General features: G+C 41.5%; 1 protein-coding gene across 3 annotated transcripts in view; it reads right to left on the minus strand.

The window, feature by feature from the left end:
- Window positions 1-23,149, minus strand: part of UMAD1 (UBAP1-MVB12-associated (UMA) domain containing 1) — a 209,438-nt gene that overhangs the window by 21,857 nt on the left and 164,432 nt on the right. Inside the window, exon 5 of one of the 3 annotated variants that reach the window (XM_075558366.1) lies at window positions 1,442-1,658. The exons of the other annotated variants lie outside the window; for them this stretch is intronic. Coding sequence (XP_075414481.1) covers window positions 1,482-1,658 — 177 coding nt within the window. The 3' untranslated portion in view covers window positions 1,442-1,481. The remainder of the gene's footprint in view (window positions 1-1,441; window positions 1,659-23,149) is intronic. 3 annotated transcript variants of the gene reach the window in all.

The following is a 23,149-nucleotide window of genomic DNA, read 5'->3' on the forward strand; positions in this document are numbered from 1 at the left end:
ATTCCTGTTCCTGCTTACTTTTCAACCCATCCCAATCTAGTTGCCACCACTACTAATGCTCCTTTGGGTCAGAAATAACCATTACATTGCCAAATCTAATGGGCATTTTGACGTCAGTTTACTTTCTTTCTCAACAGCCCTCGATCCGCCCTCCTTCCTAAACCTCCAATCCTGGTGCTTGAGACACCACACATTCCTGCATCTCTCTCGGGTTTTCCCGCTATATCCTTGCCAAACTCCCTTTTACTAATAAATTTCTAATCTAGGATTTCTTATCTCATCCTATATCCTCTTCTATTTTTACCTCTCCACCCACTCTCTCTGGGCAATCAAATTAATTTCTTAGGATTTAACTATAATCTTCATGCTGATGGAACCCCTAAATACCTTCTAAATCTGGACTCCTAGAAACTCCAAACTTACATACCGATAGCCTCTGGAAAGAGCCCCAATCCAAAATGCAATTTATTTCCTTCTCAGTCGTAACACATGGCACTACATGGAGTTCAAATAAGAAACCCAGAGGCATGCTTTTGGTTCTTTGGGGCTTTCCTGCTCACCGATCATATTTTAATGGAAGACACTGCTTTTTCTGTGTTAAAATAGATGCCGAATATCTCCACTTGTGCATTTCAGTTACCAACACCTCAACCTTTCTACCTGTTTTTTCTCCTGGACTTCTTTAAAAGCCTCCTAACTGGCATTTCTACTTTTAATCTTGTTCTCCTCAATTTTATTATCCATATAATGTCTTCATATATTATATATTATGGTATGTTCTATAAAATCCTTAAAAGATTGATGGTCTTTGAGCCAGTGGATCTTCATGCAATGCACTTTTGCTGTGGTTGTTTGCTGGCATCCTAATGAGATTAAAACAAGGGCATTACTGAGAGACCTTGGCTGCAGCCAGCTACTGACAGCAGAGACATGTTTAAACACAGCTTGTGTGGAATGAACTGAAACGTTATTACCAAAACCAAATTCACTGCCATGGAGTCAATGCTGACTCTAGCGACCCCTGTGGGTTTCCGAGACTCTAACTGTTCACGGCAGTAGAAGGCCCAGTCTTTCTCCTGAGGAGGAGCTGGTGGTTTCAATCTGCAGACCATGAAGACCGCAGGCCAATGCGTGATAAAAATGCCTTTTTATTTATCCTCTCAAAATGCCCCCCAAATTATCCAATATGCCTTTTAAAGCACTGCTCCACCCCTTACAATACCCTTTCTTTATTTTATTATTAACTTTATTCTAGAAAGAATAATCCTCAAACAATCTAATTGAAGAAAAAAATAGTCAAGCTTTCCAGTCTCACTGAGATACACGGCTAATAGAATTTACTTTTTATAATTAAGAGTGATTACAAATATGCATTTACATTTAAACAGTTTTACAGCATTAATCATGATAATGGAGGCCTGGTGGTGTATTGGTTACATACTCAACTGGCAGCCAGTGGGTCCGAGGTTTAGGCTCCCCAGCTATTCCCCAGGAGAAAGACGTGCCAGTCTGTTTCCACGAAGCTTCGGCGCCTTGGAAACCCAATGGGGCAGTTCCAGTCTGTCCTGTAGGCTTGCTGTGAGCCACAAGGGACTTAACCACACTGGGAAGCAATCGGCACAATGGCGAGTAGAGAAGAAACATCCTAACATACAGTCCTGTAATCACAATATTAAAAAACTTAATTTAGGCTAACATTTTGTTACTAAGAAATAGTGGTCCACAAAACAAGATAAACAAAAGTGATCAACGAAACAAGAGAAAGGACAAAATTCTTTGGGTGAAGTGGATGGAAATCTGAGTTCCAGGAGACAAAAGAATGTAAACTTCCGGTTCATAACGAGTCTGTGCTCATGCAGAAAACAGCCTGTGCATATATGGAAACTCCCTTTCGTGTGGAAGAATGCACTACTTAGTCCATAATGCCCGAAAACTGTCTGTGAAGAAAAACGCTCCGCATAATAAAAACACTAAGTTTAGATGGAAATAATTTTACCATAAGAAAGAAAATAAGTAAATAAATAAATAAAATGGATGATGACATAGCAAGCTGCTATGGGATTTTAACTTTATTAAGTACATCTGAAAGAACAGTATCAGTTTTATTTTAAATATCACTATTTACAGTGTGTGGGGAATTCTACCTTTTGCAATTAGTAGAGTTATGAGCTCTGGCAGTGTAGTGGTTGTGCACTGGGGTTCAATCTGCAAGGCTGGCATTTCAAAACCACCAGCCCCGTCATGGGAGAGAGAAGGGGCTTTCTACTCCTGGGAACGGTCATAGTCTCAGAAACCCAATGGGGATTGCTCAGTTGGCCTCGATGCGAGGGCAGGGAGTTTGTTGTTTTAAAGTTATGCTGGGAAGTTTTATGATAGTTTAAAAATGTGTAAAGGAGTACACAGGACTTCTATGAGGAATTATTAGTCAAATGTGTATTTCCACAAGCATATTTTCACATTGACTAGATATTGCCAACTTGCTCTGTAGAATAGTTATATAGATTTCCCTTTCCTTATACCTCCACTGAAAGCTGGTGCTTTTAGACTTTTAATCTTTGCCAATTTGAGTATGAATTGGTCTGTTCTCATTTAAATTTGCCCCCTAGTTCTATTATAAACACTGTGCCTCATTCTTAGAATGACATCCTAACTCTGCAAGTCTCACCTTAAGTACTACTGCTTCAGAAAGGCCTTCTCATTCCATAATGCACACCTTCCTGACACGATCACTGAAGACAAATGTGTGCATAAGCAAATGTGGTGAAGAAAGCTGATGGTGCCTGGCTATCAAAAGATACAGCATCTGTGGTCATAAAGGCTTGCAGATAAACAAGCAGACATCTAGCTCAGAAGCAACAAAGCCTCCATGGAAGAAGCACACCAGCCTGTGTGACCACGAGGTGTAGAAGGGACCAGGTATTAGGCATCAAAGAACAAAAAATCATATAATTGTAAATGAGGGGGAGTGCAGTGTGGAGACCCAAAGCCTATCTGTAGGCAACTGGATATCTGCTTACAGAAGTGTCGCACGGAGGAGACGAGCCAGTCAGGGTTCAGGGTAGCAATGATGACATATACAACCTTCCTCTAGTTCCTAAATGCTTCCTCCCCCTCCACTACCATGATCCCAATTCTACTTTACAAATTCGACTAGACCAGAGGATGTACACTGGTACAGATAGGAACTGGAAACACAGGGAATCCAGGACAGATGATCCCTTCAGGACCAGTGGTGAAATTGGTGATACCAGGAGGGTGGAGAGAGCGGGGTGGAAAGGGAGAACCAATTACAACGATCTATATATAATCTCCTCCCTGGGGGATGGACAACAGAAAAGTGGGTGGAGGGAGACGTCGGACCATGTAAGATATGACAAAATAATAAAGACTTGTAAATTATCAAGGGTTCATGAGGGAGGATGGAGCAGGGAGGGAGGGGGGAAATGAGAAGCTGATATCAGGGGTTCAAGTAGAAAGCAAATGTTTTCAGAATGATGATGACAACAAATGTACAAATGTGCTTGACACAATGTATGCATGTATAGATTGTGATGGGAGTTGCACAAGCCCCAATAAAATGATTTATAAAAAAGAAGAAGAAAGGCCTTCTCTGTTTCTTCATCCCATTTTAAATTAAAGCCCAGCCCCCCCCCCAGCTACCTATCACACACCATAGGCTATTTACTTCCTTCTATTAACCAGAGTCAGATGCCACCTCATTTGTTTGCCTATTTTTATTTAAAATAATTTGGGGTTTCTCCCTTACTAAAATGTAAACCAGTGAAGCCAAGTTCCAGCCTAGTCCACTGTGCAGACAGTACATAGCAGAGTACCTGGCATGCGATAGACACCAAACAAACACAGGCGGAACGAATTACTGATGCAGGATTGAGGAAAGGAGTAATGTTCTCATCTACTTTTCCTTCAAAAGACTTCCCATACTGACAGCACAGCTCACAGCACCTGACTCATGGTCACGGCCATCCTCTTGGGCACACTCCTTAACTCTGGCTATACTTCCGTGTACACACTCCCACAAATACTTTCACAGTGAATTGTCAGATTGTAGGAAAAACAAAACAAAACCATCCAAATGAGCTGGCTCCCCAACTATGTGACCTTGGAAAAGTTTCCTAAGTTTCTCTAACTTGGTTACTTAATCCTCACATGCCTACATTTTCTCATCTGTAACAAAGGAATGAGCAAACTTACTCCATGTTTTGAGGCCTGAATGAGATAACTTTTGTAATTGCGGTTGTTAGAAACCATCCCATGGCTTCTAGCTCATGGGCCACAGAACAAGCAACTGCCTGGCTTGCACCACCCTCCCAAACTTTACTGCGTGTGAGCTCACTGCTGTAGCCGCTGTGTCGATTCACCTTGTTTAAGATTGTCTTCGTTTTCTCACTGAGCCTCTGCTTCATTCAGCCTAATATTCTTTTCCAGGGACTAGTCCTTCCTGATAACAGGTAAGATAAATTCTCCCCAGTCTTCTTCTCTGGAGTATTCTGGCTACAATCTTTCCAGATTTGGTTGTTCTTCTGGAAGTCAATAAACCCCAAACCAAACTCACTGCTACTGAGTCAGTCCTGAGCCCTAGCAACCCTGTGGAGCAGAGTAGCACTGCCCCTGGGCGTTTCTGAGACTGCAACTAGGACTGGAAAGCGCTGCCTTTCTCTGGAGGCTGTAAACTGCTGACCTTGCAGTTAGCAGCCCAAGGGGTACCCACAACACCCTCGGGGCTCCTCCGGAAGTTTATAGTGTTTCCAAGATTCTTCACCAACACCATAATTCAAAGGTATCAGTTCTTCTTTGGCATTTCTTATTCACCATATGTATATGAGCTTTTGTATGGTATGAGGAGCTTACAAATCCCACGGCCTGGGTCAGGTGCACCCTAACTTTCAAAGTAACGTCATTGAATTTACATAAAACAACATGGTATTCCTCATTCCATATCCTCTTTTGATTCCAATGGGATTTCTGGCAGTTTCCTGTCCATGGATTTTTTATTTATTTTTTTGTCCATGGATTTTTGTGGCCATTTTTGAATTCTTTTCAACAAAATTTTAGTTGTATTTGATGTCAGTGATATCGTCTGATAATTCCCACATTCTGTTGGATCACCTTTCTTTGTAAGGGGCCTGGCATGGGTGAGGATCTCTTGCTGTTGGGTGGCTAGGGAGACAAGTGAGAGCTGGCCTGTTGCACATTTCATTTGGTATTCTGTCAGTCCCCGAGCCTTGTTTTTACCAGTGCTTCAGTGCAGTTCGGATTTATTTCTTCCACACCACTGGTTCTTATTCACAAGTTACTTTCTGCAATGGCTGAACATCAACTAATTCTCTCTGATATAGGGACTCTATATTTCTCAGTTTTCCTGTGATGCTTCCTGGGTCAGTATATGTTTTGCCCATATATATTGCCAATTATCCTTGATAAGCTATTATACCGATTATTATCTCTATACATCTACCACAAGGGAAATATGTTATCTTAAAATGCTATGTAGTTTAAAATCTGATCATAATTCAACATCTATATTAATATGACTGAACTTGACATACATTGTTTTTCAAAGAACAAGAGAAATTATTTTATTATTATAGAGAAAAGAGCTCCCGCAGTGGAGTGGTTACACACTGGACTGCTAACCACCGAGCAGCGTTCAAAACCACCATTCATTACAGCCGAGAAAGATGAGTCTTTTTGACCCTGTAAGCTGTTACAGACTCTGAAACCCACAGGGACGGTCCTATCCTGTCCTAACAGGTAGCTATGGATCAGAATTGACTGCATGGCAATGATTTTTCCTGGGTTTTTTTTCTCAGTTTTTTAAAAAGAGAAATCCATTTTAAATAAAGCTGGCAATAAAATGTGACAGAATTACCAAGGTACATACAGCATTAAAATCAACAACAACAAAAACACCTTTCTCCAGAAATACTGATAGTTTACTTATTAATTCTAAAACGACTTTTCATATTCTTGTTCTTGTTCTTTAAATGTGATGACTACGTAATAAAAGAGCCGATCATACTTTTCATAATGATTTTTTGGCTTCCCAATTCAGGAGATCTGGATCATGGTAGCATTCTAGCCAGCATTTCATGAATCTCTCTCCTCCTGACATGGCTAAAAAAGACGTTTGCAAGAGTTAAAGGCAACAGAGGTAAATAATGTTATACCTGAAACGCTGCAACAGTGGGACAGATGCTGGAGTAGACATGCCCACGGGGGAGGCGGGAGAGTAGGAATGGACCTCCACATGTACACAGTTTGACAGATCATCTCTGTATATGTGTATTTACTTTTGCTGCAAATATATCCATGAGTAGAGTGGAGCATTGAGGGAGGCAAGGTTATGAAAACTTCTTAGCTACAAGTAACCAACACCTTTAGGGAAAAAGTAACTGGCCCTGGGAGTCAAGGCCATCGTCTCTGGGGACCCCAAGGCTGGCTGGCATAACATAGTTCAGAAAGACAACTTTCTTCATCCTAATTTAACGAATAGTGACCGGGGTCTAAGATGCTTGTGAGCATGCAACTAAGATGCAACTATTGGTCTCGCATCACACACCTGAAAGAAGAGTGATGAGAATGGAAAGCCATATGGAAGCAATTATCTGAATGGACTGACGGATCATATAAATAGTCTCCACAACCCTGAGACCTGAAGAACTAGAGCAGCAGTTCTCAACCTGTGGGTCACGACCCCTTTGGGGGTCGAACAACCCTGTCACAGGGGTTTCCCGATTCATAACAGTAGCAAAATTACAGTGATGAAGTAGCAACAAAAAATAATGTTATGGTTGGGGGGTCACCACCACATGAGGAACTGTATTCCAGGGTCTCAGCATGAGGAGGGTTAAGAGCTATTGAACTAGAGGGTGCCAACTGCTCTGAAAAGGTCACATTAGAAGGTCTCCCACGGGGGGAGGGGGTGCAGAACACAGCTCAAGATGGTGAGAGAGACCTGCCTTCACTGCCACATAGAGACTGGGGATCCCTGGGGCACTGGTGGCATTCCCAGAGCACTCACTCATCAGGTCTGGAGTGGAATTCAACTCATCATTAGAATAATCCACCATTGAAGACCAAAAGGGCAGCATTTCTCCAAGGACTCAGTTCAGAGTGTTATGGAGAAAGAAGGAATGAAAATCAGAAACACAGGAAGCAGTGGAACGCGCGGCGGTACCCTGATGGAGTTACACTGGATGAGGTAAATCAGAATGCGCACCGATGGTTGACTCTACAACTAACCTGGCTCCTAAACCTTCACCCAATTCACAATAACAAGTTGAAAAAGAAGAGACCTAAAAGTATTGGTCTAAAAGTATAGCACCACTATATTGACAGGTGGAATTCTTCAGTCCATCTCAATAAATTCATACCTAAGATACACTTATTAACACAATAACAAACAACCAAAAATAAGATTTGCATTTTTTTCCCTAACAAACATTTTAGTAGCAGTTGGCTTTTGTGGCATGTCTTCTCCTGTCACTTTTCAGAGCACCAGAAGAGACGTTTAAGAGTAAACTCCTCGATGGAAGGGCTGCATTTGGTACTGAGAATAATTTGCACCAAACTGTGAACATTTTAAACATCAGACCAACTGTTGATGTAGGAACTGGGAACTTCCTGCAATGAAACCACGCATTTGTGGAACTTCAAACCAATCACCAAATTTCACTGCAATGCAGTGAAAGCTGCTAAAATATATTCCCATTCTGAAAATTTTAATCGTATGTCATTTTATTTTGAAATGCCAAACTGGAGCACAGATTGACCATGATGCATAACTTGACACATCAATTAACATAGCACATTGTTAAAATACGTTGAAGTTATTAAGTCAAAAAAACCAAAGACACAGAGATTAGTCAATTTGATAGATTTCAGTTTAATCAATAAATTAATTACTTGCCATTGGTATAAAGAGCTTCTAGTGTTATCTAAAACATAATAATTAGCCTCTTTATTTAGTAATATGTAAAAGTTCCTGATTTGGCTACTTAATATTAGCTCGCATATATCACGAGATGATTGTTGTATGATCCCACTTATGAGGACCAGCTAGAAAGGCTACGCTTATTAGTGGTGAGAGGACGAGAGCAAACAGGAGCAGTCATGTCTTAGGCATCACTGAATTTCTGTCAGGCATGACAGGAAAGAAGGAAAGCGAACTCTGGTACGAGTTGGAAGACATGATAAGAAAAACACTCGTGTCACTAAATTGAGCAGGTGAAAATTGTTTACATGACAAATATTTGTTATATACATTTCTATCACAAAATGGTTATCGACTGAAAATATTTTAAGAACTGTGCTATCACATGCAAAGAAACCAAATGGCTTTAAGAAATTTGATCAGATGGGTCTAAGTAATGGGTCTAAATATGAGGATTTAAAGATTTGCATCTTACTATAAAATGGAGAAGGTAGCATAACGCTGAAGAAGGAACGGCTTAGAAACGAGATTGCATTCATTTAGTCCAAAATTAAGCATGTGTGTCCCTGTCATGTATATGACACATGGCGTGGTGCCAGACAGACTGAAGAATACAGTCATGCTGCCGCTTTGGTGAAGATGATGGTCAAGTGGGGAAGTTGAGCAAAGAGCAAGGAAACCAGCATGGGAGGCGTTCGAAGGAAGAAGCCGTGCGCAGTGAGATGACATGGGTGGTGGGGGAGCAGGAGGAAGAGAAGCAAGGCAACTCTCTGTGACTGTGTGTTCAGAGAAGGCCTCGTGGGGCACGTGCATAAAAAGGTAGCGCGTGTCCTAAATAATGAGACTTGCATTCCTGACACCAGCAGCGTGACACAGGTAACCCATTCACTTGAGTGTGATCTCATGCCACTGAAATGGTGGAGACAATACTCTCATTCTTGCTTCACTGAGTGGTTGTGAGAGCAGAGATGGAAAAGACGCTGCATAATACACTCTGAGGCAGTGGCTAGAGTGAGAACCCTTGTGGTTGTCTGGAACTACAGGGTTTCCCATGATGCAAGACTTCCAGAGCCAAACACAGTCCAGCCCCTCGAGAGCAGAATGGCTGCTGCTTACTCTAGGCTGTGTCACATTGGAGCAATTGCTCTGGTTTTATATATATATATATATATATATATATATATATATATATATATATATATATACATATTTTTTTTTTAAAGCCAAACTTTAAAAGTAACCTTCTGTGACTCTACTCCCATATGTACATATTACCCGATTTGAAACCTAGGAAGTTATTATTAAAAATTATTTGTTTTAAAATTGTTTTACTAATCTAAGACTTAATGCATAGCAAGTTTTAAAATCCAGCTCAATATAATGAAATTAGTACTTGGAATAATTATCAAAGTTAAACCAAAGATTATCAAAATTCCACCATTTCAAAATGCCAACTGAAGGAAAGTGTATATGCACACCCACACTTTCAGATGAGCATTTTATCTAGTCTTGTTTGTTTATAGTTTATTTCATAAATGTGATAGTAACAATTGTTACAGAGTATTTCCAGCTATGAATACTGTATTGTTGTATATTACTAAGATAATAATTAGGAATGTTTGATCCTCTATTAAAAATGAGAAGCTTTTAAACCAGATTTCACCAAGAACATTTCCTTCTAGGATGGAAGATTTCTGGGGAATTTAGAAAGAAGTCTAAATAGATTTTAAAGATAAAGAAAAATGCTTGTTCTTTACCCTTTTCTTTGAACTATAGTAAAAAGAGTACCGAGATGCCATGAGATATTATGACATATATCCATACTTTACATATGTACCCCAACAAACGTATGGGTACGTCATTTTATTATTATCCTCAACTTACAGAGAAGACAAATGAACCACAGTGACATTCCAAAACTGGCCCAAAGTCACGGTCAGTATACTCCAGAACACTGCTCTGTGAACAATGCTCTATTGAAGAACTGAACTCTGGAGTACCTTTCTACACTTGAACAAATATTTGTTAGACTCAACTTCGGCTGCTCTCCAAGTACTAACAAAGTATGTTGAAACTTAGCAAGAGAATAAAGCTAGCTTCTAGTAATGTACCACGGAAATTGATCCTCTGGAGATCTCACTGTTATTAGTGTTACTTTCCATGTACATGCTAACATGACTGTCATAACTAGTACACACTCCATAAGGATCGGCAGCTTATGCTTACCTGTCTCACTAGGGTGCGCCAAGATTGAACACTTGCACCATGATCACTGGATCTGCGTTTAAAGTCTCCCATGGTGGAACGGGCTCCACATACAGTCTGCGGGTGTGTCACACTGTGGTAGCTTACGTGCTGCTGGAAGCGATGTCGCCCGGATTCTAAATGCCAGCACGGTCGCTCAAGGTGACCAGTCACAGAGGCTGCACCAATGGGCTCCAGTAATTATTGTGAAGATGGTGCAGGACCAGGCAATATTTTGTGCGGTTGTACAAAAGGTTGCTATGAGTTAGAACGGACTGGACAGCACCTAACATCAACATGTACAAGAAGGGCAAACCGAAAAAAACACCTTTGAAGTAGTCTCCTGAGTTAAGCGCAGTGCTGCCGTGAAATATTTATTTATCGGTTAATTAATTTTGTTTCCTGTGAAATATTTAATAAGGCTCTGTGGTCACTGTCTTTGTTACTCTCTCTAAATGACTTTTTTCTGATAGGTCTGGGTAAGAAGGTGCAGGAAGAGGCTGATGAAATTATGTGATTTAGCTGTGGATGGCTGTCAGAAGGTTAATTATGATTGCTATCCTGCTGGCTATAAAACGAGCTATTTCAGAAACATGAAGGGGGGGGGGAGACTATCAAAACAGGAGAAAAGCCAGGAGGGGCGTGGGTTTTTGGATGTCAGGATCCTTGCTCATTGAACCTCTTTGAGCTAGGAGACAGCTGTGCACCAGAGGAACAAAAGGGGAGCAGCAGCAGACCCAAGAGCCAGAGGGTAGCACAGAGCAGGGGATTTCCGAACACACACAGCACGGGAAGCTGAGGGCCTCTGGGCCAGGAGGCTGGCTTGTGGAGTGGGTGATTCCAGGCATTTAATTACAAGAGCTGGGTTTAATGACCCACGTAGCTAGAGCTGAATGCCTCCGGGCTGAAGCTTATGGATAAGTAGGATGCCCTTTGGGCATTTATTGGCAATGCTCTGCAACACTGCCAAAACAGGGCAGAGATCAGTCCAGGAGGCTGAGGACACAGGGAGGCTTGTCTGCAGACAGAAGAGACTGTCTTGACTGCACAACTGTGTCTTGAGTCTTTCTAATCCAGATTATAACCCGTAAACGTCCCTAGTAAAGCCCATCATTGTGTCTATGTGGGGCTGTGCAGCCCCTGCAAGGAATGAGCAAGCACAGCTGAGAATAGAGAATAGACGGGAGGGAGGGCTGGTGTTAGAACTGACAAAGGAAGGTTGCACGGTAGGGACAGACCTGACCTTAGCTTCATAGGAATCAGACTTGGGCAGTTGATGCTGATGATTTTTCTTCCCTCTTGTTAAGTTTGAGGAGATCAGACACTATCTCCATGTCAATCCTTTTTACAGCTGCTAGTGACAAGGTCAGAGGTTTGAACCCACCAGCCACTCCCAGTGGGTGAATGATGGGGCTGGCTGTTTCCATACAGATTTTTAATCTCAGAAATCCAAAAGGGTTGTTCGATTTTGTCTTCTAGGGCCAGGAGGAGTCAGAATTGAATTGGTGGCAGAGGGTATGGTTTTGGGTTTGGAATAAATAGAAATTTCCAAATTTGTAATACAAACAAAAAAGAATACTTACTTGCATTATCAGGGAAATCTGCTTCAACTAAAGGATTCCAGGAAGAATTATAAAGGACATTTCCTCCTATAATTTTTTTAAAAAAATTAGAGTCACAAAAAACTAGCATCGTGGAGTAGGGTACTAGTCTTAAGTTTTGAGCATTAGTCTCAAGCTTTATTACTACACTAACATGCTGTATGACCTTAAACCAATTAATTTATCTTAACTGCCTTAATTTAACTTAATTCCTGAGTTTCTTTATCTTTAAAATTAAGGAGTTGGATTGGATAATCTTTAACCTTAAAGAACAGACATGCTAATTAAAAATCACAAAAAACACCTGAATAATTAAAAAAAAATTTCCCAACAGTCCCAGTAACAAAAACAAAACCAACCCGCATAGGGTTTCCAAGACTGTAAGTCTTTATGGGAGAAGGCAACCTCATCTTTCTCCCAAGGAATGCCTGTTGGTTTGAACCACTGACCTTATGGTTGGCAGTCCAGCGCTTACCCCATAGTACAGCCAGGGCTCCTAATAGAATCAGGTGAAATTCCAACCTTGAACTCTACCTTCAAAGAGGAAATGGTAAAACTATGGCATGGGCCCCTTGAGGCAAAAATAAAATTCGGGACCACGTATAATTAGTACTCGGATATCAACCATTTCAGGACTAAGGTGCGCCTGACGCGAGCCACAGTATTTTCGATGGTCTCATATGCAAGTGAAAGTTGGACATTAAAGAAGGAAGGCCAAAGAAGACAATGTATTTGAATTGTGGTATTATGGTACTGGTGAAGATTACTGAAAGTACCATGGACTGTCAGAAGCACAAACGAATTGGTCTTAGAAGTACAGCCAGAATGCTCCTTAAAAGTGAGGGTGGCCATATGATCAGGAGAGACCAGTCCTGAGATAAGGACATCATAATTGGTAAATTAGCAGTGAAAAAAGGGAAGACATTCAATGAGAGAGAATGTTACAGGGGCTGCGACAATGGGCTCAAACGTAACGGTTGTGAGGCTGGCACAGGGCTCGGCAGTGTTTCCTTCTCTCGTACATGGCATCTCTATGAGGCAGAACGGATTCGATGGCACCCAACAAACAATATCGATCAATTCTTACTTTGAGACTCAGATGAAGTTGTACTCTGTAACTATGTGGAAAGGGCTGTACCAGAATCTTTGGAAGGAAAAGAACAAGCTAGATGCCAGTCTGGTTAAAGTGGGTTTTATAGTACTGAAGATAAGGATTCAGGCATTGCTAAGCATGGGGCTGCTAACCACCAGGTCAGCAGGTCAAGCCCACCAGCTGCTCAGTGAAAGAAAGATGGGGATGTCTGCGCCCTTAAGGATCTAGGATCTCAGAAATGCTATGGATGCTAGGGGAACCCTGTTGGCTTTTGAGATTTGATATGGAGAGATTACCGACTTTATATTACTCAAACAGCTGAGATGTTCAGAACCAGTGTCAATTGCTTTTTAGTTATAAACAACAAAATGGGAGGCAGTTATTTATATTTCTGGTTTAGAAATGAAGACACTGGGGCCGAGAGAAACATAATCAGACATCAGTTCAGTGAACTGTGCAAGTGGGATTATAACCTATGTAAATCTATTTCTAAAACTAGAACTTTTTTAAGGTTGGAAAGACTTTATCAGAGAATCACAAGATGACAAAGGCTCCAAAAAACCTAAAAACTCACTGCAGTCGAGTCACTCGCAGCTCACAGCCACGCTCTCGGACAGAGGAGGAGTGCCCCCTCTGCTTTCTGAGACTGCAGGCCTTTCTGGGGGCCTGGCTTTTTGCAGTGGAGAGGCTGGGGCACTGGCAGCCCCAGGCCTAAACCGCAGTGCCACCAGGGGCCTCTGCAACAAACACAGGACTTTTCATTGATATGAAAACAAACCAAGACTCAACGCCAACTCATAGCAACCCTGTAGATCAGGGCAGAATTGCCTCTCGGGGTTTGAGAGACTGTAACTCTTTACTGGAGTAGAAAGCCCTGTCTCTCTCCCTGAGAGGGGCTGGTGGTTTTGAATGGCTAACCTTGCAATTAGCAGCCAATTATATAATTACTATATTATTAATATAGCCATGAAAAAACATGTAGCAATCTCTGGTTTGCAAAGCACTCCCACATTCATAAACTCATGTGCTTTTAAATAACACCCGTTAGTGGACAGTTTAGGCCGAACTGGAGCTCAGGGAGCTAAGTCACACAATTAGTAAACAAATACTTGGTGATTTCAAGTGCGAAATGCGGACAAAGAAGACACAGCTGCAGGCATTTGAAAGATAACTTCTCTACAAAACAAACTTTATTGGTTTTGTTTACCTATAGGATATTCAGTAGAGACACTGTACGGGAAATTCCATTCCTTACTGTGAAGTATTATTATCCTGCTTTGACATCATTATTTTTGTTTTATAAAGGGCTATGGAGAAAAGGGTATGCCTTACAGTTTAAGATGGTACAGTTTAAAATTAGTTCCTTTATTTATTTATAATACAGTCTGACAAGAGCTATTATGGAAGACAGAGAATTTGGAATAAAATATAGGTGGTTATGTCTCTTCAGAGCAAATTAAAGTCTAGTTGAATGTAAAGAGAGAGGTGAAGCTCATTCTTCAAGTTAGAATACAACTAACTATTCTGGCCTGTTCCAGATGAGATCATTTCCCCTGTCTGTGTTTGGCATATGGCGTGCTGGTGGCATAGTGGTTACACATCGGGATGTTAACGGCAAAGTCAGCAGTTTGTAACCACTTGCTGCTCCTTGGCAGAAAAAGGCGTCTTTCTACACCCTCACAGGGGCAGTCTACACTGTCCTCTGGGGTCACTATAAGTCGGCATTGACTTGATGATAGTGAAAATTTCATTATCTTTTCTCAGTGGCGTGCTTACTAGCCCTTCCAGTGGTTAACTGATACAAAATTGGGTTTTTGTTTTTAATGTAAAAACATAAAAAATAAGTTCATTCACATTAAGAGAAGTTGTGCCATCATCACAATCGGTGTTAGAATATTTCTTCATTCTTCTAACCATCGTTATTTGTTCCCCATTTCCCTCCAACCTCCCTCACCGTACCCCCAAGGAACCGCTAATCCAGTGACTGTTTCTATAGTTTCTATAGTTTACCTATCCTGGATCTCACAAACAAACAAATAAAAATGAAGGGAAAAAACTAACAACAATTACAAAAATGAAACAGATTAAAATCTCAAAGAAAAGAAAGCAGAAAATATTTTTTAAAAAGCTAGAACAAATGCAAATGGATCAAAAGGGAGATCAAATGATTAGGGTGCTAAATTTTAATTAACCTGCATCTTCCAGAATAAACTTTTCAATGCATGCGGCCTGTCCTCCAGGCTATCCACATCCCGAGCCTATGGCCAGAGGGGATTCACCAGGGACTTAGTCCACGGCAGATGCAGTTACCCTTCACTCTAACAAAAACCGAAACAGCTTCTAAATGGGTCAAAAGGGTGAGCACATGGCAAGACACTGCATTTTGACCTGACTGCATCTGCCACAATCAACTTTCCAACGTTCTCTGTCTGACAGCAGGGCCATCCACCTTCCTGTTCTACGGGTCAGAGGGGCTTCACCAGAGGCTTACTCCAGGTGGGGACCCTGCACATGGATTTTGGGCTTCCACTGTCATCCGTAGCCTTCTAAAAACAGGATGTTGTCAATTTAAGCAATGATACCACCCCCTTCTTTAGATTTGGATTATATTCTTTCAATTGACTCATGTACATGTGAAAATTGGACATTGAATAAGAAAGACCAAAGAAATATCTATGCATTTGAACTGTGCTGGGATAAACATTGAAAGTAACATAGACTGCCAAAAGAACAAACAATTGTGATTTAGAAGAATGTTTGTCCTTACAAGTATAGCTAGAATGCTCCTTAGAGGCATTCTTCGTCTCACATACTTTGGATGTGTTATTAGAAGAGACCAGTCCCTGGAGAAGGGCACCATGCTTGATAAAGTAGAGGAGTAGCGATAAAGAGGAAGGCAAGATGGATTAACACTAGAAGGCTGCAACAATGGGCGGAACCATAACAACTGTGAGGCTGGCACAGGCCCAGGCAGTGCTTCCTTCTGTTGCACTCAGGGTTGCTCAGAGTCAGAACTGACTCGACAGCAGCTAACAACAACAACATGCTACTTAAAACAGGTCAACATGAAAACAAACTCTGCCATTGAGTCAGTTCTAACTTCTAGACCTGAGACTTCCAATCTTTATCAGAGTAGAAAGCCTCATTTTTCTCCCAGGAAGCAGTGGGTGGTTTCAAACTGTTGACCTTTTGCAATTAAGAGCCCGATGCGATTACAACTAGAAATAAAAGTAGTCGGGAAAGACCTGTTTGAGAAGGTGGTATCTGCACAACACTTGAAGGCAATGAGGGCAGGGAGTTCTAGACCAGAGCAACAGGGAAAGACTCTGAGGCAACAGTACGGCTGCCAGGCAGTCAGCAAGGCTGGCACAGTGTGAACAGAAAGCATGAAGAAGAGCCCTGAGCGGCCAGAATATGTAGGGTCCTGAGGTTATAATCAAATAATTTGGCTTTCACTTGAAGTCAAGGTGGCTTTTCGATGAAGAAATTATATGACTTGCTTTATATTGAAAGGAAAAAAGAATCACCATGTTCTTTGTGTGAATGAAAACAGACCGAGGACAGCAAGGGTGGAAGAAGAACTCCCCTGTACAATCCAGGCAAGCCAAAATGGTGGTTTAGACATGGAAGGCAGAGAAGAGGGCAAGGAGTGCTGGAGGCCAGGTACACCTGAAGGGGCAGTCAATATGGTCCACAGGTGGATTGTTTACCGGTAGGAGAGGGAAAGAGAAGTCAATATAACTCCAAAACTTTGGGCTGAGCTAGAAGGAAAATGGTTATTATTCCCATTTTATCAGAAGGGAGTGGATGCGGTCAAGTTGAGCCCAACTCACTGTGACCCCATGTGACAGAGTACAAATGCCAAGTAGGGTGTTCTTGGCTGTGATCTTTATGGAAGCCAGTGGCCAAGGTTTGTGGCCTTAGAGCCACCAGATGGGTTCGTTTGAACGTGAACCTGCTGTTAGAAGCTGGACGGAGCAATGGAACCACTGGGGATCCTTCTACAGAAAGGTAACTAGATATGGTTCCAAAGTTTTTTTTACAGTGCCACACTAGAATGCCACAAAGAATTTATATACATGGGCATCTTCCATTCAGATTTCCATGTTCTCGTTATAGAAAGATGAAAACTAAGAGATTAAAAAAGGTGATAATCACCCTACATTATGAGATTTATCATTTAATGACAGTATAACCTGAAATGTATAAAAAAACCTGGGGAAGGGATAAAAAATGTATGATGGCAGAATCATAGTGTGTTATCTCGAAGTGTGAGAACTACTTGGGTAGATAGATAGCTCTACATTCTCGTCACTGATGACAGGAGACATTGTCCTAGAACCTGTCTGACAAAATGGGATCAAGAACACACTTGCCTAAAATTAGATATGAGAATTCTATTTTGCTCTGACTTCTTCATTTCAAATGTTTCCAAGAGAGAATCAGAAAATTAACCACCAAAGTTCTCGCTAGTGTGCAGTGATGAAAGATATTTTTAAGCATATTCACAGGGCCATGCTTTTGCACATTGAGCAGTTGGTTTTCCTTGCCTAAATGTGAATAGTCTCCACAACGTGCATATGTCTAATTCCTTCCAACTTTCTGTTTATATTTTCTAGTTTGGAACCTCGATTGGAGGATCCACCTAATACAAGTTGATTTTTTTTAATACAAGTTGATTTTGTTGTTGAAATAAAATAGGATTTCTTCTCTGTCACCTTTCTTAGAAATGCTGCATTGGACGATAAGTAAACATCAAGCATCCTGCTATTTTGGTCTATTTGTGTAATGTGCTATACTGGTGGTGTAGCAGGTATGTGTTGGGCTGGGGTCTGCATGGCTGGCAGTGTGAAACCACCAGCAGCTCCTCAGGAGAGACTGTGCTTTTTACTCGAGTAAACAGTTACAGTCTTGAGATGGCAGTGAGTTTGTTCTTTGTTGTGTATTGGAATTTCCAAAAGTGGGCTCTTGGAAATCTTCCTCCTTCAGGGAGCACCCACTCAGCCATCTTGACCCAACTTCTTCCGGATCTTCATCTCTGGGTCAAATGGCATGTGTCAATTCCAAAAACTACTCTTCAATGTGCCTTAGGTTAGTGCTGTAGTGGGTTATAAATTGGGCTCCGAATCACAAGGTCAGCAGTTCAAAACCATCAGCCGCTGCACAGGAGAAAAATGAGGCTTTCTACTCCCAAGAAGATTCACAGTCTCAGAAACCCACAGGGGCAGTTCTATTCTGCCTTATAGGGTTGCTGTGAGTCAGAATGGACTTGATGGCCATGAATTTGAGTTTCATGCTGTCTGGAGACATCTCTGGCTCTGATTTCCACAGCATCTTGGATGCATCTCCTCTTTTCTGGCCTGTCCCCACTGTGGTTCATCTGATATGCTGGGGCCAGCCTGCTTGTACAACATCATTCTGATCAGGACACTCTCTCCCCCAAACACACCAGACCTTCTTGCTGAGAGCTGTTAGCAGCATCCTCCATGATGTAGCTCCAAGCTGTCTTTCTGAACCTATCTTGTACCACTTCCTTTTCCCAGGTGGGTGAAACTACTCACTCTTCACCGCACTGGCTAATGCTGATGTCTATCCGTACCTTTATACACAAAAGTGCAGTTCCTTTTGTTGATGAGGTGTTCCCTCTTGTTTATCGAAAGCTGACCCCTTTTCTCAGCCTAACACAAATACAGCTTCTAAGAAGCATCTCCTGATGGCCCACACAGTGGGATCACTAACACCACACGAGAAATTTCGATGGCATCCCTCTAGCGCTTTCATCAGCACGGCTGCAGTGTGCAGATGTGGGCACGCTCGTTCATGTCTTAGCTCCTAGCAGGTTACAACTATGCTTTGTGTACCTTTGAGTCCCCCACGGAGGTAGCGTGACACCTTACACAAAGTAGAACTTAATGACTATTAGTGAAGAGAATTGTGAAAAAAGCAAACATCTCTTAAAGGTTGCTTTTAAACTTACTACTAAAAGCTTTAACTTTCTTCTTACACGTAATAATATGATATCAGTGGGCACAAATGTACCGTATATAGTCGTGTATTAGCTGAGTTTTTATGCAGTTTTGTGGCAAAATTAGGTTTCTTGGCTGATGTTTGGGTCAGCTTATACTTTAGTATATATGATATCTAATAATTGAACAAAGAGTCTTCAAAAGACCATGGGGAAAATTCTATTATCTTTCAGTTCCATGTTTCCATGAACTCTATGAAGCTCCTTCATATAAACAGAAGGACCATTAGCAACTAAAATCTTCTCTAAAAACTGTGTCACAAGGTCTTATCTGGGAAGAGATGACCATACAGATATACCCTACTCATTACTTAGTGAGTAAGGGGAATAAGAGATGATGTGTTTGAATTCGAGGCAGCAAAGAAATGAGTTCAAGAAAAAAAATTACAAAAGAAAATGCTATTTCACAAAATTCAGGCTGTGGAAATCTTTCAGCTGAATATCAAGATTAGGAAAATCAATAAAACCTTTGAAACTAGAGCCATGTGAAAGGCTTTTTAGGCTTGATGTCAAAATGCAAAACTATGGCTTCAAGAAAAGTAAAATCTTTCGCGAGTAACCACAAAAGCCATTCTTCAATATTCAGGAGCCTCTGAGGTCTTGCAATGTGCTTAGCACAAACTGCTTATTACACAGATAGGGACAGTCATGATTCAAAGGGCCAATGCTTTCAAAAGGACTTGGACCAAGGCTGTAATTAGTTGTTCTGGCAAAAACTGCATACATGTCTAATTGCACACACAATTGGCTAATTGTGTCTTCAAAATAAAGGGTAAAGGGTTAATTGTATCCACATCTGGCCACAAAGAAAGAGGTTGTTCTGTGAAAATATGACACTACACTTAGAAGAAAATTTGCATTAAACAACCATCCCTATTACTACTAATAATTATAATAATACCACATGCTTACAAATTCATACCTTTCATGGTGATCCTGAAAACACTTTACAAACATTAATTAATCTCACAATACTCCTATGAGGTATGAAAGGCTATTATCCCAACAGCGTCAATGAGGAAAGAGAGCAAAGTTAGGTAATTGTCAAAAAGCTACAAAGAGACTCGAAGCTCCCAGACCCTGGCACTGAACACTGGCCTCAGTCACCAGGAAGGCTCCACTGGAGGCTTGGCTCTCACAAAACCAGTGAAAGGGAGCAGAAAACACGATGCAGCAAAAGTGTAGCGAACAGGTAGAACATTGCTGCTCCTGGTGCAATTTTTATTAGAGAAAATTTCAGAACATCAAAAAGTACAGAGAATCATATGATGCACTGCCAATGAGTAATACTTTCCAAAACATATATGAGAAACACTTCTATTTTTTGCAAGAGATAGCTATTCAGGATGCCCCGTGGCACTTCCATCCGGCTGCAGCAGCTGGCGGGAAGGACACGCGAAAGGCTCAGACGCAGGGACACTGTACTGAGCTGGGTTCCAACTGGGGTGGACTTGAATTTTAACTGGTAATGTTTTAAATTTAATGCTTTCAACAAGAGCATCTAATTTGACATACTAGTTAAAATATCTAAATGACAGAAAACAATTTTCATTATAAATGAATGCATGGATTACACTAAAATTTATTATAAATTCAGTATCATTAAGAATCATAAAGGCATGAAGGGTCATTTTTGATATGAAATTGTTCACTTTAAGAATGGATTTATTTTTTACAATTTAATAAAATATGTAATCACATAAATGTTTAGGAAATTTGCTTATTAAGCAAAACACTAAATTCTTTATGCAGATATTCGTCATGTCATTGAGATGAAAACACACCCTGGCTTCATTCATTCAATTCACCTATGTGTTAAAACTCTGCACCTATTCTGGAAGACATACTGATAAGCAAGATAAAGTTCCTATTTTCATGGACCTTATGATCTATGTATTTCACTTATATCTATTCAGGCCCAAGCCATATCTCTTCCTGGAGAGGTTTTGAGGCAATGTCAGATAGCAGAAGGAGAAAAGCACTGACCTATAAAGGCAGGGACTAGCAAAGCCACCTACACGTGCTAACGAGAAGGATCACAACTCTGGTGTTTATGCTTCAGATTCGGGTCTATGTTACTGGGCACCCAGAGCCAAAAAGGCAGACACACAAGTGAAAAACGAAGAAGGCACTGGAGCACATAGCTGAATTTTTAAAACATGCCTAAATAGATGTAAAAATCAATATAGTAAGGGAGTGCCTAAAATGGAGGACTGGTTCCATTTTGTGGAACCTGAGAAGACTCTGAAATAGGTACGTTCTGGGCTCGGCTGCAAGAACCGAGCTGACTGGGTAGCAGCTACTGCAGAAAGGTCCCCCCAGATTCAACACGCAGGCTGAGCGAAGGCAGGGAACTGTGCCGCCACGGGACATGTGGGTGTTAGCACAGAGTGCGAGGTAGGATTTGGTCCTAGAGGGCCTCGTCAGAGCCAGATGACCACTCACAAAGGATACACTCCGTTATGGGGATGAGTCTTAGGAAATTGTAAATATCTGTGGGAGGGACATAAGACAACTTGCTTCTGTTTTACTTTTTTTAATGAAGAAAATGCTGGCACCTGCGTGAAGAATAGACCCAGGAGACAAAAGTCAGGAGGTGAACAATCAGCCAGGAGTCTCCACAGCAAACCAGATGGAGACAAAGGCTTGCTTTCTGGGCCTGACAGAGGAGAGGTTAAAGAGAGGACAAATAAGACCAACTCTATAAGGCAGAACTGCCAGGATCTCGTGAATAATTAAATGTGACGAAGAGGGTCACACGGGACTCCAAGGTGCCTACCCTGGAAACACTATGTTCACAGATCCAGACAGATGGTGCTGTGTCCTTTCTCTAATTCTGCACGGAAGCTACCACCAACGAACATAACAGGTACCCTCATAGCCGAGTGCTTTTAATTCATGACAAGTGTACACATGTATATTAGTAAATGCTCATGGGTTTAAAATATCAGAACGCGACATGTATCTTTCCTTAAGATAAAAATTAACTTTCCTGTGTCAACTAGACCCCCAAGACAGGAACTCTAAAGTATGGGGGTTATATTTCTAGCTCTGGTTTCAGCCTTTTCTTTTCCCTCTGTTCATTTATATTTACAAAGAGTAAAATGAGATTGATTTCCTGCTCCCCACCCCAAACTCAAACTATTTGTGAGAACATACCATGCATTCTCTGGGTAGGTCTCAGTATATTGCCAGGGATAACACAAACTATGCTCAAAGTAGACAGTTTGAAATTACGTGCATTTGCGGAACTCAGTGATTCACAATTGCAACCAAACAGAAACCACCTGTAGCAAATGAGTGCAGTCGGCATTAAGATCTACCTTGATGCTAGATGTGTGAATGCTGCTGTTCATTAAACAACAATTTAAACTTTTTAGCAGGAAAAAATTACTTCCTAAATCATTTATCCTTATCTATAACAAATTAATTGTTTTGAAAGACTGCCAGATACCCTACCCTCAGGCTAATGGCCAGAACTGGGCGACAATGCGGCAAGCAGAATTTCCTCAGAAAGTGACCTAACCCTGCGGTCAATATTCTATTAGAAACTATGCCCCTCAGACCAGTGTTTCATCTCTGTGTTTCAAATATTACAATAAAGCACAGCACTTATTCTTCTCTATCTGAATTTAAAACAGAATGTCATTAGGGTGACCTCCTAATTATACTTATAGTGGAGCTCAGGCTTTTAAATTTCCCACGAAAGCCCCGGTTGGTCTGGAACATGGATTGTCTCTGGGCGGCATCTGACCAGTTCTCCGAGGTGTGACTGGCATCTTCAGTAGCCCCAAAGACAAAGTGAAACTGCCGCATAGGGTTTCCCAGGGCTCTACAGCTTTGTGAACGTGCACTGCTCAATGTTTTGCAGAGTGACTGGTGGGCTCAAGCCCCCAACCTTTCAATTAGCAGCCAGGCAAGGCACTGGGACCACTGTCCCAAGGGGTCCTTTCTTCATTGTTCAGAACAAAACAAGTGTTGCCTTCAGGCTCAGTCCAACTGATGGCAGCCCACAGGGCAGTGGAGAACTGTCCCACTGGGTTCTGAAGGCTATCATTTTTCCAGAAGCAGAGTGCCACATGGCTCTCCCTGGAGTGGCTGGTGGTTCCAAGACAGTGAACTTTCAGTTACTAGCTGAACTCATCACCACTGCACCCGGGGCTCCTTCTTCTTTGGTGCCCCCACAAAAGACCAGAACACACTGGTCAAAGCGCTTGGCTGCTAACTGAAAC

Source organism: Tenrec ecaudatus, chromosome 9, assembly GCF_050624435.1.
Source record: "Tenrec ecaudatus isolate mTenEca1 chromosome 9, mTenEca1.hap1, whole genome shotgun sequence".
Taxonomy (NCBI): Eukaryota; Metazoa; Chordata; class Mammalia; order Afrosoricida; family Tenrecidae; genus Tenrec; species Tenrec ecaudatus.